The sequence below is a fragment of the Pithys albifrons genome, chromosome 15, assembly GCF_047495875.1.
Source record: "Pithys albifrons albifrons isolate INPA30051 chromosome 15, PitAlb_v1, whole genome shotgun sequence".
Classification (NCBI taxonomy): domain Eukaryota; kingdom Metazoa; phylum Chordata; class Aves; order Passeriformes; family Thamnophilidae; genus Pithys; species Pithys albifrons.
The window spans coordinates 4175769-4194142 of record NC_092472.1 but is presented as its reverse complement, the minus strand read 5'-3'; the positions used below and the strand labels follow the sequence as shown (position 1 = coordinate 4194142).

Below are 18374 nucleotides of genomic sequence, written 5' to 3'. Positions count from 1 at the left end.
TTGTGCTATCTGTAAAACATACAGCCTTGGGAACAGAATGAGTGTGACTCCTCCAGCATGCAAGAATGATGAACTGTTGGTGCCTCCTTAGTGTTCTACAGCCAACAGGCAGTTTTCAGAAATTCAGTGACCATCTATTTGCTTTTGGAAGAGGAAGATTTACTTAGTCCCTGCTTCCTTTATAGAGATGTTTTCTGCAGTTTTGAAAGGGAAGGTGGAATTTTTGGGCTAAACCACAAGAAAAATGGCCTGCTGAAGAATTTATAGCTTGTAGGTGGATTATTCACTAGGAAAATGACTGATGCTCACATCCTAGTCTGAGATTAGGTGATTTTCCTGCAGCATTGTCCTGTCTGTTCCGCTGCAGTGGCTTCCTCTCTCCAGTTTGTCTTTTGCCTCCTGAATGTCTTGCTTTGGTCCTGATGACGTCTCAAAGTCCCTTCATATTAGATCTCATTCTCTCAGGCTGCTCCTTGCACGTCCTCTGGGCAGACAGCTTTATGCCCAAGTGGAGCTGCTGACTTCAGTGGAATTGCCATGTTTCGTGCCCTGACACCCTGCAATGTTAGGCAGGAAAGTTTCAGCCTTGTTGGCTGTCAGCAAATCTTGGCTGAGTCTGTGTTTTCAAGCCAAATAAGTGCACCTCAGTCTGATTTGGGTGGGGGAAGCTGTTCTTCCTTTCCTTCGCTGAGATGAAAATAGAAAATCCCCGCTGGTGTGACAGTTGCCCAGCTGTTTCTCTCATAGATGGTTCTCTCGCCTCAGGTCCAAAGTGGACACTGGTTGAAACCCTGTTAGGCTTTGTTTTCTGAAGCCATTTGGAGGGCTTAGTCCTACCTAGACAAACTCCTGGCTTTCTCCACCAGCCATTTCTGGACTTAATGCTTTCTGGCCATGAACACCTTCAGCTGTCACAATCTCTGCTCCTGAATCATGGGTGCCCTGTACCACTGCTCCTGGTTTGGAGCCCTGCTGGAAATGCAAGGCTGACATAGTGGAACTCAGGAACATCCCAGAGTTTTGAGCCAGTTGTTTGTCTACACAGGATTCTCAAGCACTTAGGGACCATAGTGGTGTGCTGCTGTGACCTGGGGAGTGCAGAGCTGTGCCAGCAAGAAGAAAACATGCTTAAATTGATAGTGCAGGGAGAGCCCTTTGGAGACCAGTCTCTACTGGGCAAAACAGGGACCATTCCTCTCTGCCAAAGCAGCTTAATCCCTTTCTTCGTAGTGTAGAGACTGAAGTTATTCCTTGTTCTCTGGAGATGGTCCAAGGTGGAAAGGCAGACCTTTTGAGACATCTGTAGATGTGTACAATGACATTCATAATTCTGGCTGTTCTCTTTCGCAAAGGAGGATCCTCTGCATCATCCTCCATCTTCCAGAGTGGCCGTCCCACTCACAGTACTGCCATCAGGTTGTTCCTGGCTGTTCCCTCCGGATGCAGGATTTGCCAGTCTGCCTGCATGAATATAGACCTTACCCTTCACTGCTGAGTGCCGTGTGGAGATTTCACATTTTCACCCACAAGGGAGGAGTTATCTGGTGTTGCAGGTTGTTGCACATCAGCTTTGGGCACCAGCATCAGGGCCCAAAACCAGCTGTGTCTGATGTCAGCATCCACAAAAGCCTGTTTGCTGTTTTCCCACTCTCCTGACAGGTTTGGGAGATGCTCAGGAAGACCTTGCTCCCTGCAGTGCTCTGTGGGTCACACTGAGCTCCCAAGGAGCCCAAAGCCTGTGCCCAGCCATCTCTGCACATTCTGGGCATCTGGTGCTGCTGGTCCGTATGTCCCTTGGGCTGGAGTCCGTCGATCTGCAAACAGCTTGTGTACCAACTTCTGCAGACGGAGCATCTCCATAAAGCTCTGGTGTCTTAATAGTCCTCATCTCTGAGGTTTATTGATGTGTTGAAGTGTGAAGGGAAGTCTACCTTCTTTCTAAAACTCCATTTCATTTTGCAATACAGGTTTCCATCACTCTGGATGTTTCTCCCAGTGGGCAAACAGGATGGACTCACTTGCTGCCTCCTGAAATCTTGCTAAGGTCTTTGCAGTGAGGTGTTGCCCAGGTTTAATGTAGACAGACAGCATGGCAGGAATTTCCTTTTCTGGGGCTTGAGTCAGCTGCCAGCCCTGTTTTATTATTTTGGGTACTGGGAGAATGTGGGGAGGGAGGAACAAAGCAAAGGGAGGGAAAAAGAAGGGAAGAAGGCTGTTTCCATTTATGGGTTATGAAGCAGTTGCAGCTGTTGTGGTTTTTTATGGAAGGTAACCCTGGCTGTGGGGAAAGCTGGGTTTGAATGAATTCATTTTCAAAGCTGCATGGAACTGAGTGGAAAGGCCCCATAAACAGCCTGGTTTTATAAATAAACCCTACAGACAACCAGGAAGGGAGTCAAGTTTGAAGCCATTTGAACTAAAAGCTCTCATCATGAGAAGGTGAGCACCAGAGCAGATAGGCACAGGTGAGGATGAAGCCAGCTCTTAGCTGAGCCAAGAAAATCTGCTCTTCAGGGATAAAGTTTGCCTGGAAGAACCCTTTGAAAACTCATCTTGAACAAGGTGGACTGATTAGGAGCTGTTTGTCTTGCACTAAGGCAGGGTTTGAGCCACTGGGACCCACCTGTTACCCAGACAGGCATCCTGCTCTCAAGCTGTTCTCTGAGCTGTGGGAGCTGCCTGAAGATGTGGTTCCAGTGCAGAGAAAGCCTCTGCCTCTTTTCCCTGTCTTTGCTCCCATGCCATGGAAGGGCTGGTTGGGATCTTTTGGTATCCTGTGACCTGCTTTTTCAGCTGCAGTCTTTAGATCTGCACCACAGCCTCACAGTCTTGGGCTCCTGCAGCAAATAAACACCTTGGACAGATCCACTAAGTGGGGGGCATCATCCTGGAGAGACAGGAACAGCAGCCCTATGGGAGCTGCCCTTCTCGTCCTTTCCCCAGCAAAAATTTGCCCTCCTTTGCTGTTCCCTCTCTGGAGGCTCCTGGTTCTCTCTGAACCACAGGAGGATTCCTGGGAATTGCAGTGGGTTTCTGCAGGTGTAATCCACGGGCAGCCCTGCAAGGTCTCCATGCAGGTCAAGGTTTCTTTCTGCAGGAGTGAGGATCTGAGGGTCAGACAGACAGGATCTTTGTGCTCCCATAGTCAAACTGGGAAGCCCTGGGTTGTGTCTGCAATTGTGCTATTCCAGGAAGGTTACAGACACAACACACTGCTAGAACACAGGGACATTCTGATTCATGTTCATCAGCCTCCTGGACCTTCTGCCTCAAGTTCACACTTCTCCTGAGAAACACATAAGCTCACTGTCCCTGTGCTTTGGCCCATTTTTTGTGAAGGCTTAAGCAACTCCTGCCACATCACCAAGATGTAAAGTGAGGTTGCAGTCACAGAATCAGAGGATGGGTCAGGTTGGAAGGGACCACAGTGGGTCATCTGGTCCCAGCAGGGTCATCCCAGAGCACATGGCACAGGATTACATCCAGACTGTTCTGGAATATCTCCAGTCAGGGAGACCCCACAGCTCTGTGTGCAATCTGTTCTAGTGCTTGGTCACCCAAACCGGAAAGTTCTTCTTCATATCCAGGTGGAACTTCCTGGGCGTCAGTTCCTGCCTGTTCCTCTTGTGCCATTGCTGGGCCCCCTGAGCAGAGCCTCGTCCATGATCTGCCCCCTCCCTGCAGGCACTGACAGACATGGCAGAGGTCCCCTCTGAGTGTCTCCTCTGAAGGCTGAGCAGCCCCAGCTCCCTCAGCCTTTCCTGCTCACAGAGATGCTCCAGGCCCTTCATCATCTCTGCAGCCTCTACTGGACCTGCTTCAGCTGCTCCATGTCTCTCCCGTCTCTCAGGAGCCTGGAACTGGACACAGTCCAGGCTTTTACCCCCACAAGCTTAAGACCATGACCCTGTTTTGCCTGTGAAGGGAACAGTCAGGTTTCATGGTGCACACCCAGGGCTAGAGGAGGGCTCAGTGCACCAAGTGCTGTGTAGCCAAGGTGTCAATATAAAGATGGGAACATGCAAAAAATGCTAAATATATTCTTTAATTTTCCCAGTTTGAGTAATTGCAAAAGAGTGCAAACAGCAAATCTGTTAAGGATTTTAAGACTGATTTTTATTGTTTCCTATAGGCAAAAACCTGCTGTTGTTTCCCCAAGATGAAGTTTAGCAGGAGTAGTTTGGATCTGAATGTGTGATTGCTCTGGGGACTCTAATAAAATTTCAAAATGAGGAGCTGTAGGATTTGGCTTCAAGAAAAAGTATGTTCCATGCACAGTGATTTCTGATTACCCAAAGGCTCTTTTTTTAGACTGTGGCTGGTTTATTTTAGTCTGTGGGATATGTTTTATCCATGGCCTCTTTTCCACATTGGAGGTGAAGGATGTAGGACCTGCAGTTTAAACTGTCAGAGATGGATGGGAACCACTGGGACAGCATATTGTCCATGAGCAATGACCATCAGTACCCCCAGGGCTCTGCAAAGTGGGACTGGCATCAGTGAGTGCTCATATGGCCTTGTGGAGCCACGTTTTCTTTCAGCCCACCTGAGCACTGTCATGTGGCATCACCCAGTCAGGAGAACCAGCACCTTGGCTCTTGGATGGGCAGGATGGCCCTGGTGGCTCCCTGCAGCCTGGTATGGGGATCCCACAGTAAGTACTTCACTAGCCCATGTGAACCCCAAGTCCCTCCCAGATGGCAAGGCTTGGAGATGTGGGTTGGAGTACACAGACCTCACCCCCATCGTGCACCCAGTCCCTTCCCATCTGAAGCACATCTCTCACTCCTTCCAGCCACAATTCCCAGATGAGGAGCACTGTTCCTCTACCAGGCTTCCAGGAGCCAGAGAACTGCAAGCCTTAATGCTTTGCTCTTCTCAGAAAGGCTGTTGCAAAACAGGGAACTGAAAGATGGGGTGGCTTTCTCAACTCACAAGCCAAGACTGTAACAAAAGTGCCAGGATCCCTCTTAGAGTACCACAGGCAGGTGGACCCCATCTGTATCTTCAGAGGGAAGGGCATCTCCATGGACCCATGGACACTGGAAGGGGGCACAGCTCCACCTGAACCTATGAGCAGTCAACACATCAACTCTCAGCTGTTACACAGGATGGGCAGTGCAGCCAGAGATGATCTCCACTAGGTTCTGGTGGGTCCAGCATCTTCTGGTGGGTCTATCAGGTGCTGGTAACACAGGGAAGGGCTTCATAGAGTAATATCGAAGGTAACATGGTCAGAGGAGCAGTAAGGGGAGCACAGAGACCCTCTCTCAAGCTCTTCCCATTTTTGTCTTTGTCCTGCCTAGGAGCAGCACCTTTGAGATACTCAGTGTGTGGCTGAGGGCCCAGCCCAGCCCTGCCCCTTAGAGCCTGGTCTGCAGCAGAAATGTTGCAGGTGAGTTAGAGCTTGGTGTCACCAGGGAGTGACTCCTGTACAGATGGGCAGAACAGTTTGGTCCTGGATAAATCTTTGGTGTGCTCACAACTTGAGGTGACTATGCAGCCCTGCTTTTCCTCTATCCAGACTGTAACAGAGTGGTAAAAGTAATAGAGAAAATCCAAAAAAGGTTGTCAAAATACTCAAGGGGGTGGAGAAGCTGTTGCTGTGCTCTGAGAACAGGCTAAGGAGGCAGGGACTACAATCTGGAGAGGAGAAGCTGAGAGGTGATATGATTGAGGTCTTCATATAAAAAGAAGCCCATGGGAGCAAAAAATTAGGATTTTCACAACAAGAATGTTAAAAGATTTTTATTTTCAGCTGTGTTGAAAGGGCAGAGGTCAAAGCAGAGACATAAGAAGGAGGAAAGCTACTTCAAAAAGAAGAACCAGGGCTGTGATCCCTCCATCTCTCTGTGGGGTTGCCTCCTCAAACAAGCCTCATGGCACACCCTCTGCCCATGGTGATGTCTGACGTGTGTGTTTTGTAAATTCATGGGTCAGTTGGGTCATAAAAGCACATCTATTGCTATTCTCCAGCCACATTATGGATGAGGTCTACAGTCTGGACATCAAATAACTATTCCTGCTCAGAGGGGATGGGAACTTGGAGCATGTGGCCTATCCCAGCAGAGGATATCACTGGAGGCATTTTAGCCCAAGGAGTTCAAGGGCTCTCTTCAACAAGACTGACCCAGAGAACATTTAAGCTCTTAATAATTCCCAAGGCAAATGCCCAGAAAAACAGGTCCATCTCATTAATGTTTCCCTCCCTAAGCAAGGCAGGAGGCAGTTGTGGCAGGCTGGCTGAGGCAGATGAGGACGTGTGTTGGTGGTGGCTGCATGTCTCCATGGCATAGATCATGGGAAGGAAAAGGGCCAAGCACCAAACATCTGCCTGTCGCGTCCTTCCGAGTTCTGCTGAACTGCCGTGAAAGCTGCCACCAAAAATTGCTTCTCACTCATGCAAAAAGAGCATGGAAGGTGTCTCTTAGAAAGCAACATCTTGAGAAATCTGTGACCACTTTGCAATGGCCTGGAACAGGGTCCTGGGGCACAGAGAGCCCCGCAGAGGTCTGCATTTCATGGTGGTCAGCAAACGAGGTGTCTCCTGCCCTGAGGGTAAAATTGGCTTGTTAAGAGGAGGATTTAAGGTTTCCTGACGTGGTTGTCTGAGTGTGTGGGACTGGGGTTTGCTCAGAGGATGGAGATCCTGAGATGCTCCTGGTTTGTTTGTGCTTTATTCACATTACACTGAGCAAATCCCATCCTGTGGGGTTTTCTCCAGCTGAAGAAGCTGTTCCCAGCCTGTGCCTGCAGCACTATGAGGCAGAACTGAGCCTGGCCTGGAGCAACTCCAGGCCAGTGCCAGTGAAGGTCAAGTGTGTGTGTGGCTATGTTAGCAAGGGCACAGCCAGCAGCTTGAGGCAAGAGCCTTCCCCAGTGTCCAGGGCTTGTGAATCCACATTTGGACTTCATGTTGGTATTGGACCTCCAAGTACAACAAAGAAATACACAAACTTAATCTGGGATTAGATGTACCTCCAGGTGCCTGCATGGACTCACAAGGCCAAGGGACTGGTGGCACCTGAGTGGCAGCACAGACATCTTCTGTCTTCCCCTTCATGACAGCCTGCATCTCTGTGCACCAGGAGCAAACGTGTTAAGAACTCTCACAAGAATTGTCTCATCCTTGTTGGCACCAGGAATGCTGCTGAACAACCTGGGAAAGGACCACAACAGCTCTTCTCAGCACTGCCACCACCTTAGGTCCAGCAGAGCATGCTGATGTTCTCGGTGAAACCTTCTACAATTTTACTCAAAGACCCAGAAGGGTCAGTCTTGCTCTGCCCTTCATCTCCCAAGGCTGCACTCAAGCAAGTGGAAGGTCCCAGCATCCTCCTTCCTCTGAGACCTGCACCACAGCATATTCCAGAGCAGGGCAGCTTGCCTTGCCATCCCTTCCCCTTCCTGACATCCCCCACTGCCCCCTCCCTGCTCTCTGATCTTGACTCTGAGGGTTTCAGATGAGCAGAATCTTCTTGTTTTCTCCTTCACCCCCAGCACCACATCAGAATGTGCCTTCCTCTTCTGTGTCATCCCTGTGCCTCCTCCTCACCCTCTGGACATCTTGTGGTGCCAGGGAGAGTTTAGACCCCTTATAAACAGCTCTCCTAAGAGGAAAGTCTGAGAGAGGTGGGATTGTTCAACCTAGAGAAGAGAATGCTCCAGGGAACTCTTAGAGAGCCTTTCAGTGCCTAAAAGGGCTCCAAGAGAGCTGGAGAGGGACTTCATAAGGACATGGTGTGACAGGACGAGGGGCAATGACTTAAAACTGTGAAACAGCAGAGTTAGATGGGATACTGGGAAGAAACTCTTCCCTGTGAGGGTGGGGAGGCCCTGACACAGGTTGACCAGAGAAGCTGTGGCTGCCCCATCCCTCAAGTGTCCAAGGCCAGATTGGACAGGGCTTGGAGCAACCTGATCTAGTGAAAGGTGTCCCTTCCCATGGCAGGAGGTTGGAACGAGATGGTCTCTTCCAACTCAAACCATTCTGTGATTCTATCTTGACCAATCCAGAGGGAATGGGATACAAAGCAGCAAGGAAAAGCAAGGCAGCTGCAGGAAGCAGCCCAGCTCAGCATGAGCTTGAGGAAAAGCTCATGCTTGACTAAGCAACAGGATTCTTCTCCAAGCCTTCCTGTGTTGCAGCAGCCAAGTGGTTACACAAAACTGAAGTGGGAGCCTTTCCAGTTCCAAACGCAGGGAAGAAAATTAAAAATAAATCATTTCCCACCAGCCATTCAGCTTCAACAAAAGCTGGGAGACTTCCAGAGCCAGGCCCTGAAAGAGCTGCTGTGTAGTTTCCAACCCCTCACACAATCAGGGCAAACTTTGCTGCATCTCTGCCTGGCCTCTTTGGGACTGGTGCTTCCCTGCAGTGGATGCCAGCCCAGCTTCCCTGGCCCTGCTGCAAATCCAGCCATCTTGGAATGGGGTATTTCTGCTCTCTTTCACTGCCAAGCAGCCCTGTCCTATCTCCTCATGGTCCAGGGGCCCTGCAGAAGCTGGAGCAGGGAGCTGGGCCATCCTGCAGTGCTATCCTGTGGCACAGGGCACATCACAGTGGTGAGCTGGTATTGTGAGATTCTGATAAATTAAACTTATAGCTGCTGGCTTGCTTGGGTCTGGCCTGCAGGAGAGGGCAGCATCAAAGTCCACAGGGATAGGGTCCTCAGTCCCTTCAGCCTCTGTCCCATGTCTCCCAGCAAGCCCCAGCTCTGGGAAGGAGATGGAAAGGCCATGGTTAGGAGTGAATCATGGATGCCTTGGTTTCTCTTAGCAATAATAGCCTCTTTCTAGCATGAATCCATGTTCTTCTGCTTATGTCTGGTCCAAATTATGGAACTTCTGCTTAACAACTGTCTACAACTCAGCAGGTCCACAGTAGCCATCTATCCTGGCTGGGATATATTCCAGGTCATGCCCTTTTCTTGCCAGACCCCTTTTTTGTACGCTGACCCATGTTACATTTGCAGGCACCTGGGAACAGTGGACATGCAAGGGATGCCCACCCTAGCCACAGGTCTAAGGGAAGCAGCAGTCACTTGACAGGGTGCCTGAGTCTTCAGAAAGGACAAGAGTTGTGCAAATTCACTTTTGGGAACCCACATATCAGCTTCCAGCCCTTTTACCTGCAATGGACAGCACTTGGTAAAGCAGAAACAAAATGAAATGAGCAGGGACTTGTGGAATACCAGCCTGCAGTCCAACACAGCCAGGCTGTACTGCCTGGGGTCAGTGAAAGGAGCCCTGAAGGGAGACCTCTGAATATCATCCCCCCGTCCCTTCCCCCAGTGCTGCAGTGTGTCCTCTCCCAACAGCCTCGTTGAAACTGTGGCAGCTTTGAGACCAAGGCTGAGCTGCATTTTCAGTGCTTTCCAGAGCAGACAGAACAGTGTTGAGAGACTGTTTTGGGGCTTTGCCCAGAACTGGTGACCCTTCAGCTATTTGCTGGAGGCAAATGTAGACAGTTGCAACCAGTTGTTCCACCATCGTTTGTCTTCTGAGTTGTCCAAGCTGTGGCATCACAGCCTGTCTCCTCTTCCCTTTGCCCATATTCCTTCCTCACACAGGTGGAGAAGGCAGCAGGTCATGGATGGACTGTAGGGTGGTAGAGACCCTCTGCAGTGGAAGGTGGTTGGACTGCCTGGCTGAGTGTGGCAGGAGCTGGTTGCATTATTTCAATACAAGGCATCACCCTGAAGAGCTGGGAATGGAGCCACAGGCTGTTACAGTCCAACCTCCCAGTTCCTCTGATGTTTCTGGGAAGCCTCAGCCACTCTTAACCTGTTTGTGCTTCAAGTGGCTGTCACTGTAAGCATAAATCAAGAAGCTGGTGACTTGCTGGGTAGTTTGTCATGTGTTCATACACACCCAGCTTGCCTGCAGACTTCAGGTGCACACAACAGCCTCCCTGCAGGTGTGGGGAATGGAATATGGATCCAACAGGAGACATACAAACCTCAAATGGGTCAGGAGGCTGTGAGAGGCCTGGATCTCCTCCTGGCTCTGCTCAGCTTTCAGCTTTGATGCACTGGAAGCTGGAAACTGATGGTCTTCCTGGCTCAGCAATAGTCTGTCCATGCATCCTGCCAGGGCTTCCCCGGTTCCAGCAGGAACCCAGGCCAAGGAAGAGCATGACTAAGGGTTTAACTATTGACTCCTCAGCCCTCCTTCCAAACCACAAACATCCTAGGGAGTCTTCACAGAGGGTGAAACCATGGCATAATACACTAGTTTATTTGTAATAACAATTTTTTAATATATTTAAAATGTAACTTGGTTAAAGTTAGGAAGGATGGCTGGGACATCACACTTAGTAAGGTTTGCCAATATTTCTTACTCAGGCCAGTCTCCTGACTGCTTTTAGTTTCCTGTTTTCTGGTTGCATACAGCTGTTCCAAGCTTGAGCTGTTGGACTGGAATTCAGCTTGGGTGGTGTCTGGTTCCTACTGGAGTTTTTGGATGGATGGCAGGGAATTTCAGCCCAAACCCATTGGCTAGCTTTAAAAAAAAATGGACTAAAAAAAGCCACATCATTCATCTCACGTTAAGGAAAAAAACAGCAAAGCTTTGCTGGAAAGGTTCCTCCAAAGATTTGAGCAGTGAATCGATGTTCCATGTCTCTGTATCAGACCATCATTTTGGTAAAGTTAAAATTTGCCCCACATTAGGTTTTCAGTATTTCTTGAGATTGTAATGTAGTTATGCTCAGAGGAGTATTGGTAGTTTTGCAAATAAATTCCAGGAAAATGCTGCATTGGCTGGGCCCTGCTGCCAGTACATGGAAACACCAAGTGCCTGGGACTGATTTTCTGTCCTGGATTCGGTGGGAAAAAGATTTACAGGTTTTCCATCTTCATTTGGGGTGGCAGAAGAACAAGCTGGAGGAGACTTGGCCCAGATATGTGAACCTGAGGGCTTGTTTTGAGCTCAGCTCTTGCAGGTGGGATTCAGGAGGCTGGTGTCCCAGGAAGCCTAGGCTGGTCTGTCTCCTGTCAGGTTGGCAGAGAATGAGGCTGAAGGCCTGTGAGGACAATCCCAAGAGGAGGTGTAAGCAGATCTCTCTGCAGGGCCTTGACGTAGGTATTTGCTGCCAAGCTCCTCCATGGGCTCTTTCCAGCCAGGTGGCACATCTGGAGCCTGATACACTCACTGCCTGTAACAGCACACAAGAAGCAGAGCCCTGTCTCTCTGTCTCCATCATCTCTGTGCAAGTCTGGCCCACATCTGCAGGCAGCTGTCTGTAGGTGACACACCATCTGTGGTGCCCTGACATGCTCCTCTAGCCTTGAGTCCTCTCATGCAGAGGGGTCACTGTCCATTCCTGCATTGTACAAAACACTCTGTAGGAGGAATGTGACTTTGATAGCTCAGGTTTGCTTACAGGTAGCTTAAAACCCTGTAAACTGGCTCTTGGTTTGTTGGTGGAGCTGGGGAGGGTTGTTGGGGGGATCAATCCATAACACAGGTGGCTCATTCTATGGGTGGAATTGAACATTCAGCAGGATCATCATCAAGTGTCTCCTGAAACCGGCAACCACAGAGTTCCTTTCCTTTGCTTTAGCTGGTCAAGGGAGATTCATAAAAAATGTATCAGAAGCCCTGTGTAAGGACTACTCTTGTACTGGCATGTCTGAAAACCAGGGAGGTTTGTGCCAAGGGAAGAACTCTGCAGAGAATGGGCCATGGTGTGGGTCTGAGAAACAGCCCAATATGGAGCAGCAGCAGGGTGGCAGATGAGCAGGATTCTCTTCTCTGGCCCGAATCTCACTTTCTCTGCTCCCTTCTTCCAGGCAGGGGCCGAGCAGGGATTGGGAGCTCCTGGCTGCACCTGGTGCAATAGGTGTGGTGATGCTGCGCGCTCTGTGACAGCGAGGGATGCTCACGGATGCACGTGGAGAAGAGGTAAAACTGCCAGCATTGCCTCCAGGAGGGACCTGCCCCATCTCACAACCATGGCACATGCAACCCCTGAGGAGTGCTCCACCCCAAACCTGTGGAGCTCTGATCCCCCCAGCCCATCACTCCTCCCAGCTGTGGGAACAGGAAACAGGGCACGGAGAGAGAGCTAGATCTGGGATCCAGGATTGCCTGGGCTGTGGGACTGTAGCAAAATCAGCCAGAAATTGGGGTGCCACTCAGGATCTGTCCTGCTCAGCCAGCAGCTCAGCACATACCCATGTGGATCTGCCCATACCCAGGCTGTAGAGGGGTATTTGGGTTCAAATCCCACCTTTCCCTTGCTCAGGTGCAGAAGAACTGGAAGCAGGAAGGAGGCTGCTGCCATCTGCACAGGGTGAGGCATTGTAAGAGCAGAGGCAGCTGCAGTCCTGCAGCCCTTGTTACTGTGATCTCAATAGAGTGCTGACTTGGCCAAGCAATTAGTGATTTTCCTGCTAATGAGAGCTGCAGCTCAGCAAGCCAGAGCACCCAGAGCCCGTTGCTGACCCCTGAACACCCTCATGGCTGCTCAGAGATGTATAATCTTTGGTTTTCTGAGCAACCTGTGCCAGTGCCTCACCACCCTCACAACTAAGAATTTCTTCCTAAATTCTAATCTAACCTTGCTCTCTTTCAGTGTGAAGCCATTTGCCCTTGTCCTGTCACTACATAGCATTGTGAAAAGTCCCTCTCCAGCTCTCTTGGAGCCTCTTTAGGTACTGGAAGGGGCTCTAAGGTCTCCCTGGAGCTTTCTGTCCTCCAGGCTGAATAACTGCTTAAAGACAGATAATGTTTTAAAAATATCTGTGAAGACACATATTGTTTTAAACCAAAATCAGCTGTTACAGTGGCTCAGCCTGAGTGCCATACAGAATACTCCTGCTTCCAGAAAAGATCATTTCTGGTGGCACTTGACTGCAACTGGGGGTGGGGGTTACAATGGAGAAAAGCTTACATGGCCCTGTGGGGCTACAGCCCAAAGCTAAGGATGGTGCTTGTAAGACTTGCAAGCTTTGCATCAACAGGCATGTTTGCCAATAAAGTGCCTTTTTATCAAATGTCTTGGTTGGTGCAATGGACAAGCGTCCTTCCCTTGCCCTACAGAGAGAGCATCCCAGGGTATATTCAATCAGGACATTTTTGCCAGAGTTTTAGCTGGCAGCTTGTGACACCCTTCAGCAGTTCTTGTGTGCCGGGAAAAGAGCAGTGGAACTCTGGCAGGCAAGATGCTCTGCGGAACTGCTAAGTCAGCAGGGAGAATCACACAGGTTGGCACACCACAGCTGCTTAGAAGTGTAAGGAAAAAAAATAAATCACACCTATTGTCTGTTTCACCTATTTCTCCTGTTTCTGGTGGGCAGGGAATACGAAGGGATAGCACCCTGATAGCCAGCCTGGGAAAAGCAGGTGTGCCATGTTCTTGTCCCCAGCCCTGGGCACTAACAGCCTATGTGGGACAGGTCTGTGCTTAGGCTGGGGCTTTTACACCAAAGATAACCCAAACTCCAGAGAAGCTTCCCAGGGAAACAAGCAGTGTAAATGCCAAAGCCTTGGGCTGAACCCCCACAGATATTCCTTTTCCTCCAGCTTCATTAGGGGCAGCTCTCCATGTGAAGGCAGGAGATGCTGGCCAGGAAAGGGTCCCTGCACTGAACCCCTCCTCAGGAGCACAGACCCTGACAGGTGCCACAGGGGTTATGGGAGCAGCAGAACAAGCCTGGGCCCCAAGATCTCAGGACCACAATAGCTGATATTCCTCTCCGGATCTCCCTGTGCTGAGTAACCAGCACTAGTACTTGAAAAAGCAACAAACACCGGTATGGTCATTCCTTGCGTTTGCAGTGAGGATTTGAGGAGGGGTGGGGGCTTCAAACTGCCTCCCCTCTGCTGTTGACAAGTCTGTGCCTTTCTGACAGCTCTTGCCCGTGTCCCTGATGTGGTTTCGCTTCCCTTGTAGGTAGTACCGAGCCTGAGCTGAGCGCGGGGAGGGATCCCGCAAGGGCTGGGACAACAAGCGGAACATGAGCGAGAGCAGCCCCGTTCCATGGTCTGCCGAGGATGAGGGCGAGCCGCATTCCTCGGGCTCGCCGCCGGCCCCGCTGTCCTGCAGCGATGGGGATGAGCAGCTCGGCCAGCCCGCGGAGCCTGCCAGCGGCAGAGCCAGCCCCCCGCACGATGCTCAGCCCTCCCGAGCCCAGGGGGAGCGCGGGGGCCCGCGGGACGAACATCTGGAAGCGGTGACAGAGCCAGGCGAGAGGCACAGCGAGCAGGGACAAGGGACAGACGCTGCCAGCGACAGCGTCCGTGAGGACGGGGCAGGGCTGGCCAACGGGGTGGACACAGCGCTGGTCACGCGGCGGGAGCAGCCGCCGCAGCAGGAGGACGGTGACATTCCCAGCAGGAGCAGCCCGGATTTGGAGGAGAGGGGCTCCCCCAGCCTGGAGCTACCTAGCGAGACCCTCAGTAAGGAGCGGTGGCACAGCGTCCTGGGATCCTCAGAAGCTCTAAGTGCTGACGAGGCAGAGGAGCAGTTCGGGTGAGTGTGAAGCCGTCATAGCGTCGGCACAGTGCTGGTTTATGTGTTCGTTTCGAGGCTCCTTGGTTCGAGTTACTCTGCTCTGTGTGTAACTCATCAGTTTAAGAAGCTGCAGCTGCTCTCATGGCTGACTGTGGCGTTTCACTGTAGTTTCTCTCTGGGCTTCTCACATAGTTTTTTCTTGTTACAAATGCAGAAAAGCTCTGTTACAAATGCAGAAAAGCTGTGATTAGAGCCAGTGCCTGCCCACAGAGTCACTAAAGGAAAGGAAAAGCTTTTTGGGATCTCTGGGTGCTGGTTGTGCTCATTTTGGGTGTGTCTCACAAGTTGGAAATTCAACTCTAGCACTTTGGGCAGAGTTACCTGAGATAACTTAGGACAAGTATGACAGCCTGGGGATGGTGGAGAGCCAGGCTTGTCTGGGGGGTTGGTGTGCACTAGAAGTCCCTGGCAGTGTGGCTAGTTCTGGCAGTCCTTGGGCTAGCAGGTGACAGCTGTGAATCCAAGAGAGGACAAGGCATTGATCTTTGCTCTCTGCTGCACCTGTGGCAGGTGTTACCAGTGTCTGGGTGGCATAGGGACAGCAGTGTGAGAAAAAAGATACAAGTGTCATCCTGTTCTCAAGTGCCTGACACAAACCAGAGTGTGTGCAATGTCCCTCAGTCCCTGAGTCCTCTCTGCTGACAGCCTGGCTCATGGGAGAGCTCTCTGGAGGGCACTCGCACTGGTGTGGTGTCCACAGCAGATTTTATATCTCTTCAAGTTTCTAGACCTCTCTGGGACTCTGCAGGTTGGAGGCTGAGGGGGAATGACAGGTCACTTGGATGAGGTTGGTTGCTTCCCATGCCATTCTCATGGGAGGGGTGTAGCTGCTTCCCTTTGCCTCCAGAAATCAGCCAGGGCTGTGGAATTGTAGCCACCTGGGGCTGATGCCTATTGTGAATTTTATAGCCCTGCCTGTGTACTTGCTCTGGGGTGGGAGAGATGCTGCAAGCAGGAGGGGTTAGAGAAGTGCAGCAGAGGTTGTCCTAGAGGAGCATGGCCTTCTGAAGAGAAGGTGTGAAAGGAACAGGGTGGCCAAGGTGGCCTTTGGATCACCTCCCAGCTTGAGCCCAGTGCAGGCTCCAGGCTGAGCTATTTGTTTGGACCAGTGTCTGGAGTATGGACAAGAGTGTCAGCAGAGCTGGGGAGCCACACAGTGTGTGGGCTGATGGCAGACATCCCTCCTTCTTTGCTTCTCCCGTGTTGAACAGGCTCCCCTATAAAAAGCTGGTGCTTTGTTTTACTCGAGGCCCCCCATGAGAAGCAGCAGCACCGTTCCAACAAGCATAGCTGAAGGTACTGAGGAGAAAGAGTGTCCAGTGCAGGCTGTTGCTGTCCAGAGAGCTTGGGGAGCTTGTCCCCAAGCAGTCCCACAAACCCTATAAGCTATGCAGGCCAGTGTTGGATATCTGCAAGTCTCTCAGGTTTCAAGGGAATCATATTTGCTTGGTAGGTGGCTCCTTGGCAGAGACCATGAGTTCAAGAGGAAGCTAGGAGTGGTCAGAGAATGCTGCTGCAATCACTGGAAGTGCAATTATTTTAAGGTACTTGGGCATGAATTGGGAGAAGTGGCAGGCTGAGGATTTGGAGATGATGCAACCTGACTGGGCTCTGCATGCACAGCCCGTGATCTTATGCTCTAAACATATTCACTTGGATAGCAAATAAGTCTTTTGGGAAGCTGAATGCACAAGGGAGAAGTCACACGCTACATTCAAAGGCAGAAGGGCAGCTGGAAAACTTCAGGGACACAGCTGAAAGCTGGGAAAGCGCTTATTGCCTGCGGATCAGGTTAGCTCGCTGTGTTCGAGCTCATTAGTACTTTGACCACCTATCTTTAGGCTAAATGGCAGAAATGTGTGGCTGGGCCAAGCACAGCATAGAGCTGGTCTGCCCTGACTGTATGGGCTGTCTGGCTCCCCTGGATCGGTGTGGGTCAGGATGAACAGAGCTGACAGATAGACTGAGGCACTGGGAAGTCACTGTCATCCTGCATCACCTCTGAGTTTCCCCTGGGGTTTTTTTCTCCCTTTTGGGGAGTTGCTGTTTCTGCAATGACCCGTTCTGGATATAGGAGAACCTGGCCTGATGTTTTACTGATGAGCAGGCAAGTATTTGTTCCTGATGACAAATCACTTGTCATCATCCACATATTGCTGCTTGGTGCATTTTGCCCCTGAATTCTAAAGTACTTTAAAAGAAGAGGAGGACTCTTGCTCTTCCTGCTGAATCAGTGGAGAATTAAAAGGGGAAAAGACATCCAAGGTCATCACTCCATGGTGGAGCTGGAGAAAGGAACCATGGTTGCCCTGCAGAAGGTGGGTTAGTGTGTCTGTGTGGGAAATGGTTGGTGAAAAACTGAGGGCAGTAAAGCCAAAGCTTTAGTGCTTGCGCTGCAGTTTGTCATTAACTGAATCCCCTTTTCCCATTTCTGGTTTATACCATGGCATCAGTTGCCATACCAATACACTGTTTGTCAAAGCCCCCTTTTCCTGTCATTGTGGCTGTGTTGTCCAGAGGTTTTTCACCTCCCCAGAAGCCCCCAGCATTGGCCCTGCTGATCTCAGGGAGGTCACAGCTCTGCAGGCAAACTGAGAGCTCCATCAGTGAATGAATGATACTCTCTGCTTTCAGCCCCATGAACTTATTCAAAAGAGTCAAACTTTTTAATAGAGAAATCCCCACCTTTGCCTTGTAGACACTCTTAGTCCCTGTGGTTTTGGGGCTGCAACCTTTGCACGTACATTTCCTCCCATGGCAACCTGTACCTGTTGAAAAATTCAAATTCCATCAAATAAAGTTTCAGAAAAACTTGGCAAAAAGTCAGCAATGAATAGGCAAGAAAATCCTGATTTCCATCATGTCCTTCTCTGGCAGGACTCCTCACTCCACCAATTGTGACAGGAAGATAGACATAAGTCAGCCAGGAGGGACATCCCTGGCCTGGGGGGCATCAGGCACATCAATGCCAGCCAGGTGAGGGAGGGGATTGTCCAGCCCTGCTCTGCACTGGGGCAGCCTCACCTGCAATATTGGGGCAGTTTGGGGCACCACGGTGTTAGGAGAGATGTGAAGCCATTAGAGAGTGTCCAAAGGCAGGACAGGAGGGTGGGAAAGGTTCTGGGGAGGCCACATGGGAAGCAGCTGAAGGCACTTGGTTTGTTCAGCTGGAGAGGAGGAGACTCAGGTCAGACCTCATCAGGGTCTGAAGCTTCCCCACAAAGGGCAGCTCCAGTCTCTGCTCTGTGTGACCAGTGGTGGGACCTGAGGGATTGGCTGGAGCCGAGTCAGGAAGATTTAGGTTGGACATTAGGTAAAGGTTCTTTATCCAGAGGGTGGTCAGGCTCAGAACAGGCTCCCCAGGGCAGTGGTCACTAAGCTGACCAGAGCCCAGGGAGTGTTTTAACAATGCTCTCAGGGACTGTTGGGGTGTCTGTGCAAGATCAGGTGTTGGACTGATGATCCTCCTGGTTCCCTCCCTTGTGGTTCTGTAATAGGCTGTACTTTATTACAACTAATTAACCAGTGAGAAGTGAAATGTAAACAACTCAGTGGATACAACTCCAGAGTGGTTCAGCTGCAGCCATCCCCAGGTGCCCTGCTCTGTGTGCCTCACTGCAAGCAATAAACCCAGAGACGACTGGGGAAGGCAACACAGGCAATTTGATCCTGTGTTCCTGCAATACACTTACAAAACCTTGTTATTACAATGCAAATAAATATACAACTTATTTCAGTAAAGCAATTGCCTTCCCTGCTGTGTAATAAGTAGATGACATTTCTCCATGTGGAGGCAATGTCAGGTTCATTCACATGAGTGAGGTCTTTCCCTGTCTCCTGCCTTAGCCTGGCT

General features: G+C 50.6%; 1 protein-coding gene across 1 annotated transcript in view; it reads left to right on the top strand.

Annotated features, from left to right (window-relative positions):
* The window catches only part of PSD2 (pleckstrin and Sec7 domain containing 2), a 68412-nt gene that overhangs the window by 9730 nt on the left and 40308 nt on the right, over nucleotides 1–18374 (top strand). Inside the window, exons 2-3 of the mRNA XM_071569964.1 lie at nucleotides 11796–11907; nucleotides 13901–14479. Of these exons, the coding sequence (XP_071426065.1) occupies nucleotides 13965–14479 (515 nt within the window). The 5' untranslated portion in view covers nucleotides 11796–11907; nucleotides 13901–13964. The remainder of the gene's footprint in view (nucleotides 1–11795; nucleotides 11908–13900; nucleotides 14480–18374) is intronic.